At 47.5% G+C, this 21,368-nt stretch overlaps 1 protein-coding gene across 1 annotated transcript; it reads right to left on the bottom strand.

Moving 5' to 3' along the window:
• Window positions 1-17,660: 17,660 nt before the first annotated feature.
• On the bottom strand, window positions 17,661-18,626 carry LOC120383645 (olfactory receptor 6N1-like). The gene has a single exon (XM_039501814.1). The coding sequence runs from the start codon at window positions 18,624-18,626 to the stop codon at window positions 17,661-17,663; it is 966 nt and encodes a 321-aa protein (XP_039357748.1).
• Window positions 18,627-21,368: the final 2,742 nt, after the last annotated feature.

Raw genomic sequence — 21,368 nt, 5'->3', positions numbered from 1 at the left:
GGAATAATTTTCACCCCCTCACAAGACATCAGTTTATGCAATATATTCAGAAATGGAGTAAATTCTCCCTTAGTTCCTGTGGTGGTGATGGTGATGTGGGTCAGGGACTGGCAATGCCTTTTCTCTTTCCTGATGTTAACTGTAGCTGTAATAAAATACATCTCTTTGGGGGGTGGATCTTAGGATGGGACAGAACAAGGCTGATGTGCAACCCTAACTGGGGAGTGACCCTCTGCACTACATAATTTTTGTGGAATGATAATTCACTTGGGGGTGGGGGTGGAAGATGTTGTCCCTGAACTCAGAGTCTAGAAACAACCTGGCATGTTTGATCTGGGCTAGTAAGATTCCTTCACCAATCCCAACCCTATTGGGGGACACTGAGCCTGATCCCCAGCTGATATAATTCAAGGTATCTCCATTTGTATTAGTGGGGCAGTTCCCCAACTGAGGACCTGTACAGGACATGGATCTCAGCCTCCATCTCTGTGAAATGGTGCTATGAATGCTGACTGGCACTGCTGAGGGAAGGTGAGGCTAAAACTGTTAATATTCACCTGAAGAAGATCTCTGTGTTGCTCAAAAGCTTCTCTCGTTCACCAACAGCAGTTGGTCCAATAAAAGATATTATCTCACCCAGCTTGTCCCTCTACTATTCACAAAACACATTCATGCCTCTGTTTGGCAGTGGTATAAAAATACAGTCAAGAAGATGGTGCTCACCTGTAACCACAGCACAGCCCAAGCTTGAAGCAATGAACTCTTATTTCTCAGGGTTCGGCCGCCAGGATTCAGGATCCTCAGGTGAGGTTATTGTCTCTCCTCTTTCTGCAGAAACTGGGTTTTCTCGGTGAAGATCCCTGCAATTACTTGAAGGGATGAGCAGGTGCATTTGATCTACATTTGAGCAATGAGCTTCCCCTTGGATTTACAATGTGCAAATGCTGCCTCATATTTGTATTCAGTCTTCACGGTTTTTAGTACGGTCACAATTCAACCTTTCTCCCACTTCATTGATTTTTTTGTCTCCAGAGCTTTATAGCTAACAATGCCCAATGGGACATGTACAGTGTGACTTGTCTAATTGTATCTTTTATTAAGTCTAATGAGTCCATGTGGAATATATTTTAGATCATGAACAAACACCAGCTTCCATTCTTGGGAGATGCCTGTTATAATCTACTTGCCCTACCCGGTTATTAATATTCAATATATGCTGTCACCTAATGGCCCTTTTTCTAGTAGTATTGTATTGGCTACAAAAAATCTATTGGTCACTAGTCAGTATTTCTAACACCCCCTTCAGTTCCTCTGCTCTGCTGCCATCTAGTGTTGATTTCCCAGCATGGCAGCCTGTTTCTTTTCTGTCCTCTAGTGGATTCTTCTTCTTCTCATAGCTGCATCTTTCCAGTGCTTGACTCATGTCACCTACTGGCCATTATTGAGTATAACAGCCCATTTCTCACTCTACAACATCTGCTACTATCCACAGTTCATTACATATTGCAGATGTCCTTTTCTCTTCAGGGCCCATTTCTCACCATTTATACACTGTTATTCAACTTCACCTTCCTTTCCACTTCCTTCAGGTGGTCGTTTGACAACATAACACCTTCTTTCTTGCCCTTCCACTTTGGCTGCTATCCATTGGACAACACCGCTACATCTTTCCATTCCTCTGCCCCCTAACGACTCTAGAGTGCTTAATCACCCCTTTCCTCATTTCTTACCTACTGCTACATGTGCGCTATTCCAAAGTAGAGCCACTGAGAACCAAATCGTAGAACAGCCTGATTGCAACATTAGTGGCTGGAGTAGAGAGATCCTGAGACATAAGGCCTAAGGCCTGAACAGAAGTCAGGCCTGTCTACCATAAAGCAAAGTCAGGCTGTGAGCAGAAGAAGGATGTTACAAAACATGCCTGCTGGCAGGTTCACTCTCTGATATATAAACTTTCCCATTATTGGAAAAACAGAAGCAACCCTAAGCACTTAGCAGTCATGTAAACACATTCCAGAGGGACGGTACCAGAACACCCTAATACCAAGAATGGCAGAAGCGCACTCCCCAAAGATAAGAGGAACATGTTGACCCCTTAAAGATAAGGTCAGGATGACAGTAAGAAGGATAGAGATGTTTTGATAAGGTATTGGGTGGTGACAAACACGGCAGGGGGCAGTCACTAACTATGTCAGAGGGACAATACAAAACTTGTTTGTATCAGTGTACAAAAGAAGAGTAGCAGAGGGGTTGACTTTGTCCAGCCTAGGAGGGAACAGAAAATACCCGCTGTTCACTGATCCATATCCATTGTCACAGGCATACATATTCTAGTGTAACTATAGATATTGATCAGGGCAACTAGGACCATGTTTCATCGGCAATAAGCCTGGCTGAGTGCCTTCACTCCTGAACTTGAGTCTGATGGATTTGTTGGGAATTTTGACCAAAGTCTGCTGTACTGGCTACCTGGCCAGAGCCAGAGCAGCACACTGTGAGAACACACAAACACCGCTAAAACATCTATTGACAGTAGCTACAACAGCACCTACAACAATGGCAGCGGCTCAGAAAGTTTCAGCAGGGGTTTTCCATCCATCCAGTGTATTTCTGTTGATATGGGGTCTCTTTCCAAAGGAAATGTATAGATTGAACATAAGAACGGCCGTACCAGGTCAGACCAAAGGTCCATCTAGCCCAGTATCTGTCTACCGACAGTGGCCAATGCCAGGTACCCCAGAGGGAATGAACCTAACAGGCAATGATCAAGTGATCCCTCTCCTGCCATCCATCTCCCTCCTCTGACAAACAGAGGCTAGGGACACCATTCCTTACCCATCCTGGCTAATAGCCATTTATGGACTTAACCACCATGAATTTATCCAGTTCTCTTTTATACGCTATTATAGGCCTTGTCTACACTACAAGACTATTTCGAATCTACTTAAGTCGAATTTGTGGATTCGACCTTATGAAGTCGAATTTGTGTATCCACACTAAATACACTAATTCGAACTTCTGAGTCCACATTAACGGGGCCGGCGTCGACTTTCGAAGCGGTGCACTGTGGGAAGCTATCCCACAGTTCCCGCAGTCCCCGCTGCCCATTGGAATGCTGGGTAGAGCTCGCAATGCCTGCTGGGGGAAAAAATGTGTCGAGGGCGGTTTTGGGATACTGTCGTCATTGAACCATCAATCACGCCCTCCCTCCCTGAAAGCGCCAGCGGGAAATCTGATTGCGCCCTTCTCTGGTCGGTTACAGCGCGGACGCCACAGCACTGCGAGCATGGAGCCCGCTGCGATCATCGCTGCACTTATGGCCGTTGTCAACTCCTCGCACCTTATCGTCCACCTCTTCCACAGTCAGCTGCTGAGAAATCGGGCGAGGAGGCTCCGGCAGCGCGGTGAGGAGAGTGGCGCAGGCCTCTCACAAAGCAGGGTACGCCGCGCCGTGGAGATCATGGTGGCAATGGGTCAAGTTCATGGTGTGGAACGGCGATTCTGGGCCCGGGAAACAAGCACGGACTGGTGGGACCGCATAGTGCTGCAGGTCTGGGATGAAACAGAGTGGCTGCGAAACTTCAGGATGCGTAAGGGCACTTTCCTTGAACTGTGTGACTTGCTGTCCCCTGCCCTGAAGCGCAAGGACACACGGATGCGAGCAGCCCTGAGTGTGCAGAAGCGAGTGGCCATAGCCCTCTGGAAACTTGCCACGCCAGACAGCTACTGGTCAGTAGCGAACCACTTTGGCGTGGGCAAATCTACCGTGGGGGTTGCTGTGATGCAAGTAGCCCACGCAATCGTTGAGCAACTGCTCTCAAAGGTAGTGACTCTCGGAAACGTCCAGGTCATCATAGATGGCTTCGCCGCGATGGGATTCCCAAACTGCGGTGGGGCTATAGATGGGACTCACATCCCTATCCTGGCACCAGCCCACCAGGCCAGCGAGTACATTAACCGAAAGGGCTACTTTTCAATGGTGCTGCAAGCACTGGTGGACCATAGGGGACGTTTTACCAACATCTTCGTCGGGTGGGCAGGCAAGGTTCATGACGCGCGTATGTTCAGGAACTCTGGTCTCTTCAAACGCCTCCAGGCAGGTACTTTCTTCCCGGACCACAAAATAACGGTTGGGGATGTGCAGATGCCTACAGTGATCCTCGGGGACCCGGCCTACCCGCTAATGCCCTGGCTCATGAAGCCCTATACAGGCGCCTTGGACAGTGAGAAGGAACTCTTCAACTACCGGCTGAGCAAGTGCAGAATGGTCGTGGAGTGTGCTTTCGGACGTCTCAAGGGGAGATGGCGGAGCTTACTGACTCGCTTGGACATCAGTGAAAAGAATATCCCCATAGTTATTGCTGCTTGCTGTGTGCTCCACAATCTGTGTGAGAGCAAGGGCGAGACCTTTTTTGCCGGATGGGAGGTTGAGGCAAATCGCCTGGCTGCTGTTTACGATCAGCCAGACACCCGTGCCGAGAGAATATCCCAGCGGGAAGCGCTGTGAATCCGGGAGGCTTTGAAAGCTAGTTTCCTCGCAGAGCAGGGTAACCTGTGACTGTCCACTTGATTTTAAGAGAGCCTGATCATGGGCCTGTGTCTGTATGTGTCGAGTTAGATCTGAGCTCACAAACCCGGTTCTCCAAGTTTCCCCCACTTCCAAAGCACGTTTTAAAACTAATGAAATGTAACAGTAATTAATAATAAATCTTTCGTTGACTTTGCATTTCTGTCCTGGGTTGAAACATGGAAGCATACTGTGCTGGGTTCGGTGTGCACTGATGTACAGACCGCTTGTCCAATACAGGACGGACAGCCTCCTGCTCCTACATAGGTCTGTGGGGTGGGGGACGGTTTACAGTGGTTGTGCATGTAGGGGTGGGTTTGCAGGAATGGGTGGGTTTGCAGGAAGGGGCGAGGGGTGCCGTCTTTGGATAGGGGTTTGCATGACGGCTGTGGGCTGTGGGTTTGGGCGTTGGAAGGGGTGAGGGGTGTGGGGGAAGGGTGAGTATCTGTCCCTGTATGAGGGCTCTTTTGGGGGCTCAGGGCAGCGGAGAGGCTCGTGGCTACGGTCGAAGTGCATGGTAAGGGAAGCCTGCCTTTACATTCGGGGATGGCAGGCGCCAGGACCCTGGACAAGCATACACATCAACGAATGACCCGGGGCAGCATACACCACACAGACTGACCCTGGTGCCTAGTGACTGCAGTCTGTGTGTGCCCTGCAGTTGACCCTGCCCCCAAGTCTGTACCCTGGTAATGTGGGCTATGCACTGCAATTAAAAATCCCCCCCCCACACACAAAGTCTTCTGACATGAGAAACGTGACGGAAACAGTGAGTAACAGCAAACCGCTTTTAATAATGTTATACACAGTGGGGGGTTGAAACTTGGATTTGGGACTGGGTGATCCTGTAAGGGAAGAACTTCTACAAATTTAGAGCGTGAGAGGTGTCTTGTACATTAGCGCTCTGCTGCGGTGCAGTGACAGTTCTCACGGCCCCTACCGCCCCTCCTTCTTGTAACTTTGGGTGAGGGGGGGACAGGACTTCTTGGCGTTGGAGGGCGGTTGCAGATGCAGTGCAGGGGGGCTCTCTCCTCCTGCCTGCGGTCCTGCAGAACATCTACAAGGCGCCGGAGCGTGTCCGTTTGCTCCCTCATTAGACCAAGCAGCGTTTGAGTCGCCTGCTGGTCTTCCTGCTGCCACCTATCCTCCCGTTCGATGTGTGTGCGATGCTGCTGACACAGGGTCTCCCTCCACTGTCTCTGCTCTGCCGCCTCTGCTCTGGAGCAGGCCATCAGTTCCTGGAACATCTCGTCCCTAGTCTTTTTCTTTCGCCGTCTAATCTGAGCCAGCCTCTGCGAGGGGGATGCCGGGGCAGTCCGGGAAAGAGCCGAAGCTGTGTGATGTGAAAAAGTAGTGATTTCCTTGAACAAATACAGGTTTGTGGACAGTGAACACAGTCAAGTCAGTTTAAGACTATACAGGGCACCAAGTCTCGCGAGATCTCAGAACTAGTTCGAGATTTCGGAGTACGCTCTCATTGGCGGCGCCATTGCACAGGAGAGCGGACAAGCGGGGAGAGACAGCTGAATCCGTCTTGCAGACAGTCCTGGTAAGCCTTACAGTAGATAATGCTTATCAGTTAGTGGATAGCTGTGCTCTCCTGCTAAAGGCAATGTGGAAAGCAGAAAGGATGAGCCTTTTGCAGCCCCTCCCGCCAGTGCACGGGAAAGATCAATGTATGCTTGTTCTCTGTGGCCTCTAGCACGTGGCTGTTAGGCGAGGGTCATTGTTATGCAACCTAATTTTAAACCATTAACAATAGTAACAATACACTAATTGCCCTACTTAGATGCAGTATTTCCAGAACGAGATCACCCTGAGGCGGGTCACCCGTGCCCAGAAAGAGAGGATGCTAAGGGAAGCGCTGCACCGACCAGGACCATATGCAGCAATGCTCGTGGAGGCGATGATCCCTCTGTATATTCGGATGTCCTGGCAAGGAAGAGTTTGCTTCAACGGAGCGCCCAACAAGGCACCTCTCCCAAGAAACCTCCTGCGGAGGCTTTTCGAGGAACTGTATGACACCTTCGTTGAATTGTCGCTAGAGGATTTTTCTTCAATCCCTCTTTGTGTGGACCTACTTTTCATATAGTTTAATATTTACAATTTTTTATATAGTGTTTCTATTTGTTCTATACATATTTTATAAAAAATAAATGTTTACACGTCTATAGCACTTACCGCCTGATCCTTCCCCTGATTCTGAGTCCGGGTTAATGGCAGGGGAGGGTTGGTAGGGGATCTCTGTGAGGGTGATGAAGAGATCCTGGCTGTCAGGGAAAGTGGGAGTGGGTTCGCTGTCGCCTGTGCCGTCCTCCAAAGACCATTCCTCATCTTCCCCATCAGCGAACATCGAGGAGGAACTGTCCCGGTACACTATTTCGTCCTCAGAGTCCACCGTCACTGGTGGGGCAGTGGTGGCAGACCCACCGAGAATGGCAGTGCCTCGTAGAAGCGGCATGTCTGGGGCTTGGCTCCGGAGCGTCCGATTGCCGCTCTGACTTTTTGATACCCTTGTCTTAGGTCCTTGACTTTCACACGGCACTGCATCGCATCCCGGCTGTATCCTTTGTCTTTCATGGCTTTCGAGACCTTCTCGAAGGTCTTTGCATTCCGCTTGCTGGAGCGCAGCTCTGAGAGCACAGACTCCTCGCCCCACACAGCGATCAGATCCATGACTTCCCGGTCAGTCCATGCTGGGGACCTCTTTCTATTCTGGAATTGCCCGGACTCCTCTGCTGGAGAGCTCTGCATCGTTGCAGGTGCTGCGGAGCTCGCCCCGATGTCCAACCAGGACGTCAGATTCAAAGTGCCCAGACAGGAAAATGAATTCAAATTTTCGCGGGTCATTTCCTGTGTGGCTGGCCAGAGAATCCAAGCTCGGACTGCTGTCCAGAGCGTCAACAGAGTGGTGCAGTGTGGGATAGCTCCCGGAGCTACTAAGTTCGATTAGCATCCACACCAAGCCTAATTCGAGCTAGCCATGTTGAATTTAGCGCTACTCCACCTGTCGGGGTGGAGTGCCAAATTCGAACTAAAGAGCCCTCTAGTTCGAATTAAATGGCTTCCTGGTGTGGATGGTTGAGCGGTTAGTTCGAAATAACACTGCTAAATTCGACTTAAAGTCCAAGTGTAGACCAGGCCATAGTCCTAGCCTTCACAACCTCTCAGGTAAGGAGTTCCACACGTTGACTGTGCGCTGTGTGAAGAAGAACTTCCTTTTATTTGTTTTAATCCTGCTGCCTATTAATTTTATTTGGTGACCCGTAGTTCTAGGATTATGGGAATAAATAAATAACTATTCCTTATCCACTTTCTCAACATCACTCATGATTTTATATACCTCTATCATATCCCCCCTTAGTCTCCTCTTTTCCAAGCTGAAGAGTCCTAGCCTCTTTAATCTCTCCTCATATGGGACCCTCTCCAAACCCCTAATCATTTTAGATGCCCTTCTCTGAAACTTTTCTAGTGCCAGAATATCTTTTTTGAGGTGAGGAGACCACATCTGTACACATTATTGGAGATGTGGGCGTACCATGGATTTATATAACGGCAATAATATATTCTCATTCTTATTCTCTATCCTCTTTTCAATGATTCCTAACATCCTGTTTGCTTTTTTGACCATCTCTGCACACTGTGTGGACATCTTCATGGAACTTTCACGATGACTCCAAGTTCTTTTTCCTGACTTCTTGTAGCTAATTAGCCCCCATCATATTGTATGTATACTTGGGGTAATTTCTTCCAACGTGCATTACTTTACATTTATCCACATTAAATTTCATTTGCCATTTTGTTGCCCAATCACTTAGTTTTGCGAGATCTTTTTGAAGTTCTTCACAGTCTGCTTTGGTCTTAACTATCTTGAGCAGTTTAGTATCATCTGCAAACTTTGCCACCTCACTGTTTACCCCGTTCTCCAGATCATTTATAAATAAATTGAATAGGATTGATCCTAGGACTGACCCTTGAGGAACACCACTAGTTACCCCTCTCCATTCTGAGAATTTACCATTAATTCCTACCCTTTGTTCCCTGTCTTTTAACCAGTTCTCAAACCATAAGAGGACGTTCCCTTTTATCCCATGACAGCTTAATTTACGTAAGAGCCTTTGGTGAGGGACCTTGTCAAAGGCTTTCTGGAAATCTAAGTAAACTATGTCCACTGGATCACCCTTGTCCACATGTTTGTTGACACCTTCAAAGAACTCTAATAGATTAGTAAGACATGATTTCCCTTTACCGAAACCATGTTGACTATTGCTCAACAGTTTATGTTTTTCTCTGTGTCTGACAATTTTATTCTTAACTATTGTTTCGACTAATTTGCCCGGTACTGACGTTAGACTTACCGGTCTGTAATTGCGGGGATCACCTCTAGAGCCCTTTTTAAATATTGGTGTTACATTAGCTAACTTCCAGTCATTGGGTACCGAAGCCGTTTTAAAGGACAGGTTACAAACCTTAGTTAATAGTTCTGCAACTTCACATTTGAGTTCTTTCAGAACTCTTGGGCGAATGCCATCTGGTCCCGGTGACTTGTTAATGTTGAGTTTATCAATTAATTCCAAAAACTCCTCTAGGGACACTTCAATCTGTGACAGTTCCTCAGATTTGTCACCTACAAAAGCCAGCTCAAGTTTGGGAATCTCCCTAACATCCTCAGCCGTGAAGACTGAAGCAAAGAATCCATTTAGTTTCTCCGCAGTGACTTTATCGTCTTTGTCATAAACAGATAGTTAAGGGTTAATGCCTCTTTTACCTGTAAAGGGATAAGAAGTTCACCTAGCCTAGCTGACACCTGACCAGAGAAACCAATGGGGGAACAAGATGTTTCAAAAGGAAGGAGGGAAGTTTTCCTTTGTTTAGTCAGTTTCAGTTTCAGCCAGAGTGAAAAATCATAGAATCATAGAATCATAGAACTTAAGATCAGAAGGGACCATTATGATCATCTAGTCTGACCTCCCGCAAGATGCAGGCCACAAAAGCTGACCCACCCACTCCTGTAATAATTCTCTCCCTTGACTCAGCTGTTGAAGTCCCCAAATCCTGATTTAAAGACTTCAAGTAGCAGATAATCTTCCAGTAAGCGACCCCTGCCCCATGCTGTGGAGGAAGGCGAAAAACCTCCAGGGCCACTGCCAATCTTCCCTACCCCAGATATGGCGATCAGCTGAACCCCGAGCATGCGGGCAAGACTTTCCAGCCAGACACTCAAGAAAAAGACTTTCAATATCCCAACATTGACCCTCGGTACTAATTACCAGTGGTCTCACGTTATTGACCTATTGACTAAATCACGTTATCCTATCAAACCATTCCCTCCATAAACTTATCCAGCTTAATCTTAAAGCCAGAGAGGTCCTTCGCCCCCACTGTTTCCCTCGGTAGGCTGTTCCAGAATTTCACTCTACTGATGGTTAGAAACCTTCGTCTAATTTCAAGCCTAAACTTCCCTACTGCCAATTTATATCCATTTGATATAAAAAGATCAAGGAACCAGCCTCTTATCAGAGTAGTAAGTTTTAAAAAGGGATAAATAGGTTTATGTTTATTTTCTTTGTAACTTGTCTTGGTGCCATTAAGGGAATTATCAAATTTGGGTATTCTTGTGTGTATTAAGATGTTCGCCCAGGGGAACATCATCTGTGTTTTGAATCTGTTGTCTGTGAGAGTAGCTGGTATGCTAATCTATCCCAGAGGGTTTTCTTTTACCTTTCTTTTCTTTAATTTTTCTTTTGCAGTCTATGACAATTATCCCATCTCTATGTTGGAGCCGGTCCATTTCCAAACCGTGCCAAGGAAGCATTTCTACACGCTCGTGCTCCACACCCTTCACTTCCTCACCCTCGTGTCCCGCCCCGACACCAAGTGGCAGGACCTCCTGCAACCTCTGGAGGGTGAGGAGCCCTGGTGGGCCAGCCTGTACTCCATCCTGGTCCTGAGGCCTGCCAGGGATATTGGTTGGCGGCTCCTCCATGGGGCCGTGAGCACGGGCGTATACTTGGCGCGGTTTACCAGTCCCGGACACCTGCCCCTTCTGCGGCGTGAGGGAGACCCTGGCGCACGTTTACTTAGAGTGTGCCAGGTTGCAGCCCCTATACTGGCTCCTCACCAATATCCTGCTTCATTTCTGGCTGCACTTTTCCCCTCACCTCCTTCTCCATGCACTCCCTATCCGTGGCCCCACGAAGTCGCGGGACCTCCTGGTCAACCTCCTCCTCGCCCTGGCTAAAATGGCCATCTACACGACCAGGGAGAGGCGGTTGGCCAATGGAGACTCCTGCGACTGGGGGGCATGTTTCCGATCCTTAGTCCGTTCATGTCTCTGGGCGGAGTTCCTCTGGGCGGCGTCCGCTGGCTCCCTTGACGCCTTTGAGGAGCAGTGGGCGCTGTCCAGGGTTCTCTGCTTGGTGTCACCGTCAGGCTCCCTTCTTATGACCCTTTGACCGCACTCCTGTTCCTGTTGTTTTATTGGTTGTCCCCCGCAATTAGTGGGTTTCTGAGGTCCTGTAGATCCTCCCCTTGGGCTGGCGGGGGGGATCCGTTAGCATGGGACGGGCTTCCGCCCGCCCAGTTTCCCGGAAACCCAATAGATACCGGGAGCGCTCTGTCTGCTTAGGCTGCCCTGCTGACTGGCTGGAGCTCTCCCCCGTCTCTGGCTGCCTTGTTGGCTGGATCTCCTTCTCCCTCCCTTCCTGGGCTGCTGCTGCTGCTGGCTGGAGTGCTCCTTCCCTGGACTGCTGCTGCTGCCACTGCTGCTGAGCGAGAGGTGGGGGAGCCTTCTGGCCAGCCCCCACTCCCCCTCTCTGGAGGGAGAAGCCAGGACCCCACATCCACCACCACTACAGCTACCACCTGTGGGGGGTCCTTCCTGCCTGGCCACCCGGGCTGCTGGAGGAAGAGCTGCTGCTGCTGGAGCTGTGTTTGGCCCGATGAGCTGCTAGAGCCTGGAGGAGGAAGAAGAGGACTGAGAAGACCACCGGCTGCTGGGGGAGCGCACAGGACTCTGGAGACCACTGTGGAGGGGGCCATCAAAAACTGAGTAACTCTTTAACTGTGCTCTAGTGGTGGGGGTTTAGACTGTGTTTGTGGGGATATGGGGTGTGGTGTGGAGCCTGCCCCCTGGTCCATCTGTGTCCCCCACAACCCCCACCACCACTGCTGCCCCCTCCACCACCTCCGCAGGCCACTTACCATCTGCCTCGGTTCCTGCCTCTGGGACTCAGCTGCTCGCCTGGCCTGCCATGCCCTATTGCCACCGTTTGGGCCTCCAGCAGCAGCCAGCCAAACACTGACTTTGCACAAGTGCTCGTGGGTGCCTCCGCCCTCCCAGTTTCCCAGAAACCCAATAGATGCACCCATTTAGAGGTGGCCATTATATTGGATTATATAGGCAAGCTTCCCTTATCTGCTAAGCACACCATCATCCTTACAGAGGAACCTGGCTGGGCAGCACTGCCAACAGGGGTGATGTAAGGCCTGGGGGCAGGGGACTTGCACCTTGGGTTATAGGGCTACCAGACAACCAACATCCCCGCATTGCTACTTGTAATTTGGTTAGTCCCTGCAGCACACAATCTGCAGTGGTTGAATGCCATGGGAGGTTCCACCTCAAGTGATCTGACTGACAGTGGTTTTAATAATCCCTGACTGGCTCCTTAACCCTATCTAAATTCATGGGGTGCAGCAGGAAGTATTTAGGGTCTGGCTGAAGAAGGGTTGTCTCAGCGGTGATTGTGGGCTGATAGAGGAGCTACTGGCTGGTTAGGTAGAGTGAAATGGAAGAGAGAAATGAAACTGAAACCTGGCTAGACCATGAGGATAGGGAAAGCACTGAGGAAGACTGGATGCAAGCAAGGAAAAAGAAAAGGGTAGATTCTCTGCACCCAGAAGAAGGACCAGCAAATAGGAGGGCGGGAAAAGGAAATGGGGGGGGGGGGGAAATTACCTACTAGTAAAATCCCTAGATAAAGATGCAAAGATAGGGGATATAAACCCCCGAGAATGGAAGAGTGGATCAAAACAGTGCTGGAGATAGAGCAAGAGGTAAGATACTGTGCCATTACCTGGGGTACAATCAGGACAGAGAGACAGCTGTGTCTCCTCAATTTTCCAACCTGGGGTGTCTCTTACACTGTTTTGCTGTAAGAATAACCACTTTGTGTGCCCAACCTCCCGCCTCCAAGGGCCCTGTGAGCTTGGTGCTGTGGCTTTGCCGGAGCTGATCACATGAAGCTATGAAGCTTTTCCTGGTGAAGAGTCCAGAGGTCACTTCTAGGGCCTGGTCACCTGCATCCAGCCTGTGTGAGCGCAGTGAAGGTGGTTGGTTTCCAGAGGGCTATGACGACATTAAGCACAATTTCAGGTGTGGCAGATTTCCCAGAATTACGTCCCCATCTCTGCTGCACCAGGAGTTAGTATTTTTATTGTCCGAACATAAATTTTGATCAGAAATGGTTTTTTTATGGATATAAAAATGTGCTTAAAATTTTCTCCACTCTGCTTGTTGCCCAGTTAAAAACACCATGATGGGACCCTGGTTATGGCCTCTGCCCTCCCTGGTCCTTCCACTTAGATGGACAACACTGACCTGAGCTGGATTCTCCATTGTGTCCTTAGGGGCATAAGAAACGATCTGCAGCAAAAAGCATGATGATGTCACCCATCGTGTTTTGTTTGTATTAGACTGTCTGAATTTGATTACAAAACTTAAGTGTCTAGCATAGAGAAAGAACAGACAGAGGATATACACAGGGATTTACTTTAATCGTTAGTGGATTTTCTGCACAGAGCTGACTTTGGGTAAGGCAGTTTGAGACGCTGTACATGCTCCTCACATAAGATGACTGTTAAGACAAGACCTTGGAGAAAAATACCATCATACTGCGTCTATCAGTGCTGAACACGAAACAGTGATAGAGCTGTCCACAACCGCACTTTCCTATACATGGGACTACAAAGACTGTCTCAGTAAGGGTACGTCCACAGAATGAAATTAATTTGAACTTATTTTATTCTAATTTTTGGAAGATTTCCGTGTTGTGAATTCATAGGTGTGCATCCACAGTACTGAGGCTAGCATTGAATGTCGGAGCGGTGCACTGTAGTAGCTATCCCACAGTTCCTGCACTCTCTGCTGCCCACTGGAATAGTGGGTTAAGCTCCCAGTGCATGATGGGGCAAAAACATTCTCACAGGTTTTTCTGTGTGTATGCTGCCACTCCCTACTCCCTCTGTGAAAGCTACGGCAGATGCCATACTACCAGCAGACAGTGCAGCATGGTGCACCGCCTGTCTGCTGGTACAATGAATCCACCTCGCATGTCCTCTCGTCTTTCTATCTATTCTTTCATCTAACCATTTCCCATCTTATTTCGGCTACCATAAACAGAGCCACACAGCTTCCACCACTTTTTCCATGTTGTCAGTCATGGGTTCCCATGGAAGCTACAGAAGGCAACAATTCCATTCTGTTTTTTGGCCATCATGAACGGAGCGGCACAGCTTCTGCTGCAAACTCTGCTCATGTTTCCACCACAAACTCTGCTTCCCACTCTTGCAGCTCTAACAAACTTCCTGATTCCGTGAAAGCTACAGAAGACAACCATTTACCACCTTTTATCGGCCATCTTGAATCAAACAGCTCGTTTTGCACCCTTTTTCCAGGATTATGTGTGTAGCCGCCATAGCGTGGCAAGCCTGGAGCCCACTCAGATCTCCGCTGCAGTTCTGACCATTGTAAATACCTTGCACATTATCCAGCACTATGTGCAGTACCTGTAAAACCGGTCAAGGAAGTGACGACAATGCAATTACTATACTGATGAGGACATGGGCATAGCCATTCCTAGAAGCATGGCATGTGGCGATTGGGAGCTCTTGGTGGCATTGGGCCTGGTTCATGTTGTGGAACGCCGATTCTGGGCCCGGGAAACAAGCACAGACTGGTGGGACCACATAGTGTTGCAGGTCTGGGATGATTCCCAGTGGCTGCAAACTTTCATATGCGAAGGGCCACTTTCATGGAACTTTGTGAGTTGCTGTCCCCTGCCCTGAAGTGCAAAGACACCAAAATGAGAGCAACCCTCACAGTTGAGAAGTGAGCTTGCAATGCCCGACAACTACTGGTCAGTCGGGAATCAGTTTGGAGTGAGCAAATCTACTGTGGGGGCTGCAGTGCTGCAAGTAGTCAACACAATCATTGACCAGCCGCTATTAAGGGTAGTGACTTTGGGAAATGTGCAGACTATTGTGGGTGGCTTTAATGAGCTGGGTTTCCCTGACTGCATTGGGGTGATAGATGGAACACATATCCCTATCTTGGCCCCGGCACACCGGGGCGGCCAGTACATAAACCGCAAGGGGTACCTTTCCATAGTGCTGCAACCACTGGTGGATCACAAGGGACATTTCACTGACATCAATGTAGGATGGCTGGGAAAGGTGCATGATGCTCGCATCTTCAGGAACTCTGGTCTATTTGAACAGCTGCAGGAAGGGACTGACTTCCCAGACCAGAAAATTACTGTTGGGGATGTTGAAATGCCTATAGTTATCCTCGCAGACCCAGCCCACCCCTTAACGCCATGGCTCATTAAGCTGTACACAGGCACCCTGGATAGTAGTAAAAAGCGGTTCAACTATAGGCTGAGCAAGTGCAGAATGGTGGTAGAATGTTCTTTTGGATGTTTGAAAGTGCGCTGGCGCAGTGTACTGACTCGGTCAGATCTCAGCACAACCAACATTCCAATTGTAATTGCTGGTTGTTGTGTGCTCCACAGTCTCTGTGAGAGGAAGGGGGAGACATTTATGGTGGGGTGGGAGGTTGAGGCAACTCATCTGGTGGCCAATTTTACACAGCGAGATAGAGCGCGCTGTGTATCAGAGAAACTTTGAAAGCCAGTTTCATGACTGGCGGTATGGTGTGACAGTTGTGTTCGTTTCTCTTGAAATTACCCACCCCCTATATATATGAAAGGAAACAAAAGTCTATATTGTTTTAAAAAACTGTACTTCATTATTTTTTGCACAACACATTGAGAGAAGGCAGATGGGCGGGAGCTTGGGTTAGGGTGGTGGTGGAGGAAAAGGAGGAGGAGGGAAGGATAAGTCCAGAAACCAAATCAAAAGTTTGCAAATGTCAGCTTTCTGGTGCTTGGGTGATCCTTTGGGGTTGTGTGGATTCCCATAGCCTCCCCCCTTGTGTTCTTGGGCATCTGGGTGAGGAGCCTGTGGAACTTGGGGAGGAGGGAGGGTGGTTATACAGGGGCTGCAACAGCAGTCTGTGGTCTTGCAGCTTTTCCCACATTAGATCCACCATACAGCCGAGCATGTCAGTTTGCTCCCCCATGAGCTTGACCATAGAGTCCTGCCTGCTCTCATTGCGCGCGTCCCTCCTCCCTTTGTGTTCCTGTAATGCTTTACGGGACTCCACAATTGTTTGCCTCCATGCATTCAGCTGGGCCCTATCAGTGTGGGAGGACTGCATGAGCTCGGAGAACATGTCTTCCCGAGTTCATTTTTTCTGCTTTCTAATATGGACCAGCATCTGGGACGGAGTATATAGGGTCCTTGTTGAAACATTTGCACCTTCAGGAGGAGAAAAAGGGAGGGTAGTATTTTAAAATATACATTTCAGAGAATAAAGGGGACACTTTGATGTGAGTAAGCCATCACACACAGCTGGGCAACAGAGTTCAGCTTGTAGGCAGCCTAGGGCACGCAGGGTTCTGCTTCTTCTACATTCATTTCCATATTTTCAAACTGCTGTGCCCCCTTTCCCATAGCAAGCAATGTCTGGTGAATTTGTCATATAAAAGGAGGGCCTGCGGGTTCTCTGGGATGATCACTTCACACAAAACCCACCCACCCGCCCCGTGCCCACTGCATGGCTCCGATGACGCTCTGAGCAGGGATGAGCCCTTTAAACTATACGTGAACAGCCCAGCACAGCTGGGTTTCCCACATGCCCCCCACCGCATGGCTCCAATCAGGCTTTAACTCACAAGAACTACCTTCTCCAGGGTCATGGTCCGGGAGCCCACATTGGGAGTGACGGGGAGGCTATTGGCTCCAGCATTAAGAATAATTCCTGGATAGGGGGGAAAATAGATTCCCCACTCACCACTTGTGCACTGTCCTCCTCCTCCTCCTCTTCCTCCTCCAATGACTCTTCCTCCTCGCTCCATGCAACTTCCCCCTTGCAGGTGTCCATGGACAGTGATGGAGTAGTGGTGGTGTCTCCCCCCATAATTGCATGCAGCTCACGGTAAAAGCAGAATGTATGGGGCTGTGACCCAAAGCGCCGTTTGCCTCCTTGGCTTTTTGGTACGCTTGCCTGATTTTTGTATGACACTGCTCTGCGTCCCTGGAGTAGCCTCTTTACATCACGGCTCTGGAGACTTAAGCGTACATATTTATGTTCTTTTTTTTGGAACGTAGTTCTGCCGTAACAGACTCATCTCCCCAACATGTGATCAGATCCAGTACTTCCCGTTCGGACCATGCTGGAGCTCATATGCGAATCCGGGACTGCGTCATCTCCTGTGATGCTGAACTCTGCATGGTTGCCTGTGATGGTGGACTGTGTTAACGGTCAGCTATGCTGACGGTGACCAAACAGGAAATGAAATTCAAAAGTTCCCAGGGCTTTTCCTGTCCACCTGGCTAGTGCATCGGAGTTGAGAGTGTTGTCCAGAGCAGTCACAAGGGAGCATTCTGGGATAGCTCCCAGAGGCCGATAATGTTGAATTGCATCCACAATACCTTAAATCAAGATTGCAATCCCCGGTTAAAGTGCTACTCCACTTGCCGAGGTGGAGTACAGAAACCGCATTAAAGAGCCCTTTAAATTGAAAAAGCCGGTTTGGTCATGGGAACGGAATCTTTTTTTTTTTTTTTAATTAACTGGGCTAATTCTGAAATAACAGCCTTGTGTAGACCAGGCCTAACTCCATGCAGATCATCTCCATTTATTTCACATTAGTTGTGACATTTTCAATGGGGGATTTCAATTGAATTTCAATGAGGGGCTGATAGCCTGAGGTTTTTACAGCTGCCTGGGTGATTTAAGCAAAGTTATTATCTAGGAATCTCTGCATGTTTTTGTGAAAGCCACAAATTTACTTACTGCTTTGCTCAAGGCTTCCTTGACCTCTCTGTTTCTCAGGCTATAGATGAGGGGGTTTATCAGGGGAGTCAGGACTGTGTAGCAAAGAGAGAGCACTTTGTTGAGGAAGCTTAATGTGTCGCGTTTCGGTAGCATGTAGACAACCATTAGGGTTCCATAGTAAATCGTCACTACAATGAGGTGAGAGGAGCAGGTGGAAAATGCCTTTTGCCTCCCAGTGGTGGAAGGGATTCTCAGGATGGTGGTGAGGATACACACATAGGATGTCAGTGTTAGTAGGAATGGAGGCAGGGTGAATACACAGGCCAATACGAAATCTAGCAATACGATCAGGTGTGTGTCACTGCAGGAAAGTTTTATCAATGGGATGAGATCACAACAGAAATGGTCAATTTCATTCGGGCCACAGAATATTAAATGAGACATGAATAATACAAATATGGCAGTAGCCAAATAACCATTCAGACATGACCCAGCAGCCAGCTGGAGGCAAAATCTGGTCTTCATAAGAGCTGAATAGTGCAGGGGTTTACATATCGCTAAATACCGATCATAAGACATCGCTGCTAGGAGATAGCATTCTGTAGCTGCCAGAGCACAAAAGAAATAGAGTTGTGTGAAGCAGCCACTGAATGAAATGGTTTTGTCCCCAGTCAGGAGATTGGCCAGCATCTGGGGAAGAATGGTTGAGGAGTAGCAGGTCTCCAAGCAGGACAAGTTCCCTAGGAAGAAGTACATGGGGGTGTGAAGGTGCTGATCAGCCACAACTAGTGCAATGATGATGATGTTCCCACTCATGGTTGCGATGTAGATCACTAGAAACATCACGAAGAGTAGAATTTGCAGGGCAGGAAGTTCCCCAAATCCCAGGAAGATGAATTCTGTGACAACTGTTTGATTTCTCCAGTCTCTGTCTGCCATGGGTTGAGTCAAGGAAGAAGAAAACAAACTGTGCAATGGAACTGGAGGAACACAGAGTTAAAAGTTAATCAAGTCTTGTGAATTACTTGAGTAAATATTCAGAAACTCCCCTCCCTGTCCTGGTTACAGGCTGAAAGTTTAAGACTAAATGTAGACTTCAGAGCTAAGTGCCAGGAGTTTCAGTCCAAGGACAGATCATTGGTATCCATGAAGACCTCATTCTGCCATATCAGAGCAATGACTAATATAATAGTCCATTTCTCTTGTAGCCGAGTACTGAAATGACAGATCAGACCACCTCTCTATCTACTGTCATATCCTATCTAGTAACTTACTGGAGCTTTACAATTATGCTTAAATGCAATATTTCACTTCTGGCAAAGACCAGAATCATGCCATGACTTAGGAGTCAAAATTAATAAATATATCAACTAATATCATTGCTCTACAGCCAAAATACTTCTGAAATAAATGTAGTCAAACTTTACTAATTCCGGGTCACTGAGAACGAAAATGATGCTTAAAATTGTTGATTGGCTCTAGTTTTCAAGATATGCTATTGGGGCAGTATAAACGACCCTTGACTTGGGAATGGTGGAGGATAAGTGAGTTATAGAGGGAAGGGATCTCAATTTAAACCAGAAATGACTAAAATACATCTTTGACTGGATCTATGAATAAATCTATGACTGGGTTTGGACAGTACTTGCTTTTTAGGCAAAACAATGAATGATGCAATCTGAAGCTGGTATTGCATCATACATGATATGAATTGCATCATGTTATTCCTAGAAGTCATGGATGATGCAATCATAACGAAGCTTACATCACTCTGCTGAACAAATTGCCCTATATCAGCTCTAGAAATCATACAGAGTCGTGCTCTCTTATTTGTCAGTGTTTGATCTTGCAAAGGGACACATTTCTGTTTAGCCAAAGTGAGCAGAGATGCCTCGTACTTGTGTGAACAGTGCAGATAACTTCTTCTATGTTTGTGGTGAAGTGACTTTTGCATCACAAAAGTGCAGTATAACCACTATGGTTAAGAAAGCCTATCACCTTTATTTTGGCTGCAAAATTGGAGATCAGGACAAGAGGTGGGCCCCACACATATGCTGCAACACTTGTGCAACAAATCTTCGCCAGTGGTTGAACAGGAAAAGGAAATCTATGCCTTATGCAGTGCCAATGATGTGGAGAGAGCCAACAGATCATACCAGCAATTGTTACTTCTGCATGGTGCCTCCAGTTGGGAAAGGTGTGTCAAAGAAGAAAAAGTACAGTCTCAGTTCAAAATGAGATCATATAGTTACTGGCAACAAAAGTCAAACAGAAGATTGTGGCAGATCTGAAGTCAGCAAGATATTACTCTGTTATTCTGGACTGCACACCTGACAGCCATACGGAACAAATGACTTGAATGGTGCATTTTGTAACAATAACAGAACCTAGTGAAAATGTCCCTGCAATAGTGACTGTCAGACAGCATTTTCTAGAATTTATTGACATTGATTATACTACAAGAGCTGGTATGACAAATGTGCTTCTTAAAAGCTGTAAGATACGGGAATTGCGATAGCTGACATGAGCGGTCAGGGCTACGATAGTGGTGCCAACATGAGAGGAAAGAACAGAGGAGTGCAGACACAGATCCTAGAATTAAACCCTCAAGCTTATTTTGTCCCATGCAGTTCTCATTTATTGAACTTGGTGGTCAGCGATGCAGCATTAGCTTCTAGTGAGGCTGCTGAATGTTTTAATGTAATTCAAAGCATCTATGTATTTTTTGCTGCATCAACTCATCGATGGCAAATTTTGAAGTAACATCGGGGAACATTCTCTCTGACACTGAAATCACTGAGTGCCACATGATGGGAAAGTTAAGCAGAGGTGATAAAGCCTATCAAAAACCAAATTGGGAAGATAAATGATGCCATAGTTGCCATTATGGAGGATAATGCTATGAAAGGAACTGTTCCTGGGAGAACAGTGGCAGAGGGAAATGGAATCACCAGAAACATACAGAACTTGAAATTTCTTCATGGCTTAGTGTTGTGGCATGACATACTGTTTGAAATAAATGTTGTAAGTAAGAGACTCCAAGGTGTTGACCTTGATAGATCTGGAGCAATGGAACAACTGGACAAAGCAAAGTCATACCTACAGCCTTACCAGTCTGATGAGGGATTTCAAAACGTTCTGAAGAATGCACAGAAGTTGGCAGAGGAGCTTTACACTGAAGCTATTTTCCCACCCATTCATGAATACAGGAGTCACCGAAGAAGAAGAGTTTTTGATTACAAGGCATGGGATAATGCCAAAGTTGAATACTTTAACCAGGTGCTCAATTGTGCCATACAGTCAGTTGAAGAACATTTCATGCAGTTCAAGGAACACAGCAGTATATTTGGGATGTTGTATGATAGTCCAAAACACCTCACTATACCTGAAGAAGACCTACACCAGCAATGCAGGGCACTAGAGACAGTGTTGACACATGATGACATGCGTAATATTGATGCGAGTGATTTAGGTGATGAACTGAAAGCCCTTTCAAGATACATTTCAGCAGGATCAACTCCAAAAGCTGTTCTGGAATATATGTGCACAGATAAGACGACTACCCTCTTTCCAAATGCTTTTGTTGCTCTGTGCATACTTCTATCACTTCCTGTAACAGTTGCCAGTGGAGAACGCAGTTTCTCCAAGCTGAAGCTAATAAAAACACATCTATATTCCAGA

This window comes from Mauremys reevesii, linkage group 15 (genome assembly GCF_016161935.1).
Source record: "Mauremys reevesii isolate NIE-2019 linkage group 15, ASM1616193v1, whole genome shotgun sequence".
Taxonomy (NCBI): Eukaryota; Metazoa; Chordata; order Testudines; family Geoemydidae; genus Mauremys; species Mauremys reevesii.
The sequence above is the reverse complement of the archived record's forward strand: the minus strand, read 5'-3'. Positions and strand labels throughout refer to the sequence as shown.

Coding starts and splice junctions, on each gene's coding strand:
- LOC120383645 (XM_039501814.1), bottom strand. CDS start 18,626: ATGGCAGACAGAGACTGGAGAAATCAAACAGTTGTCACAGAATTCATC.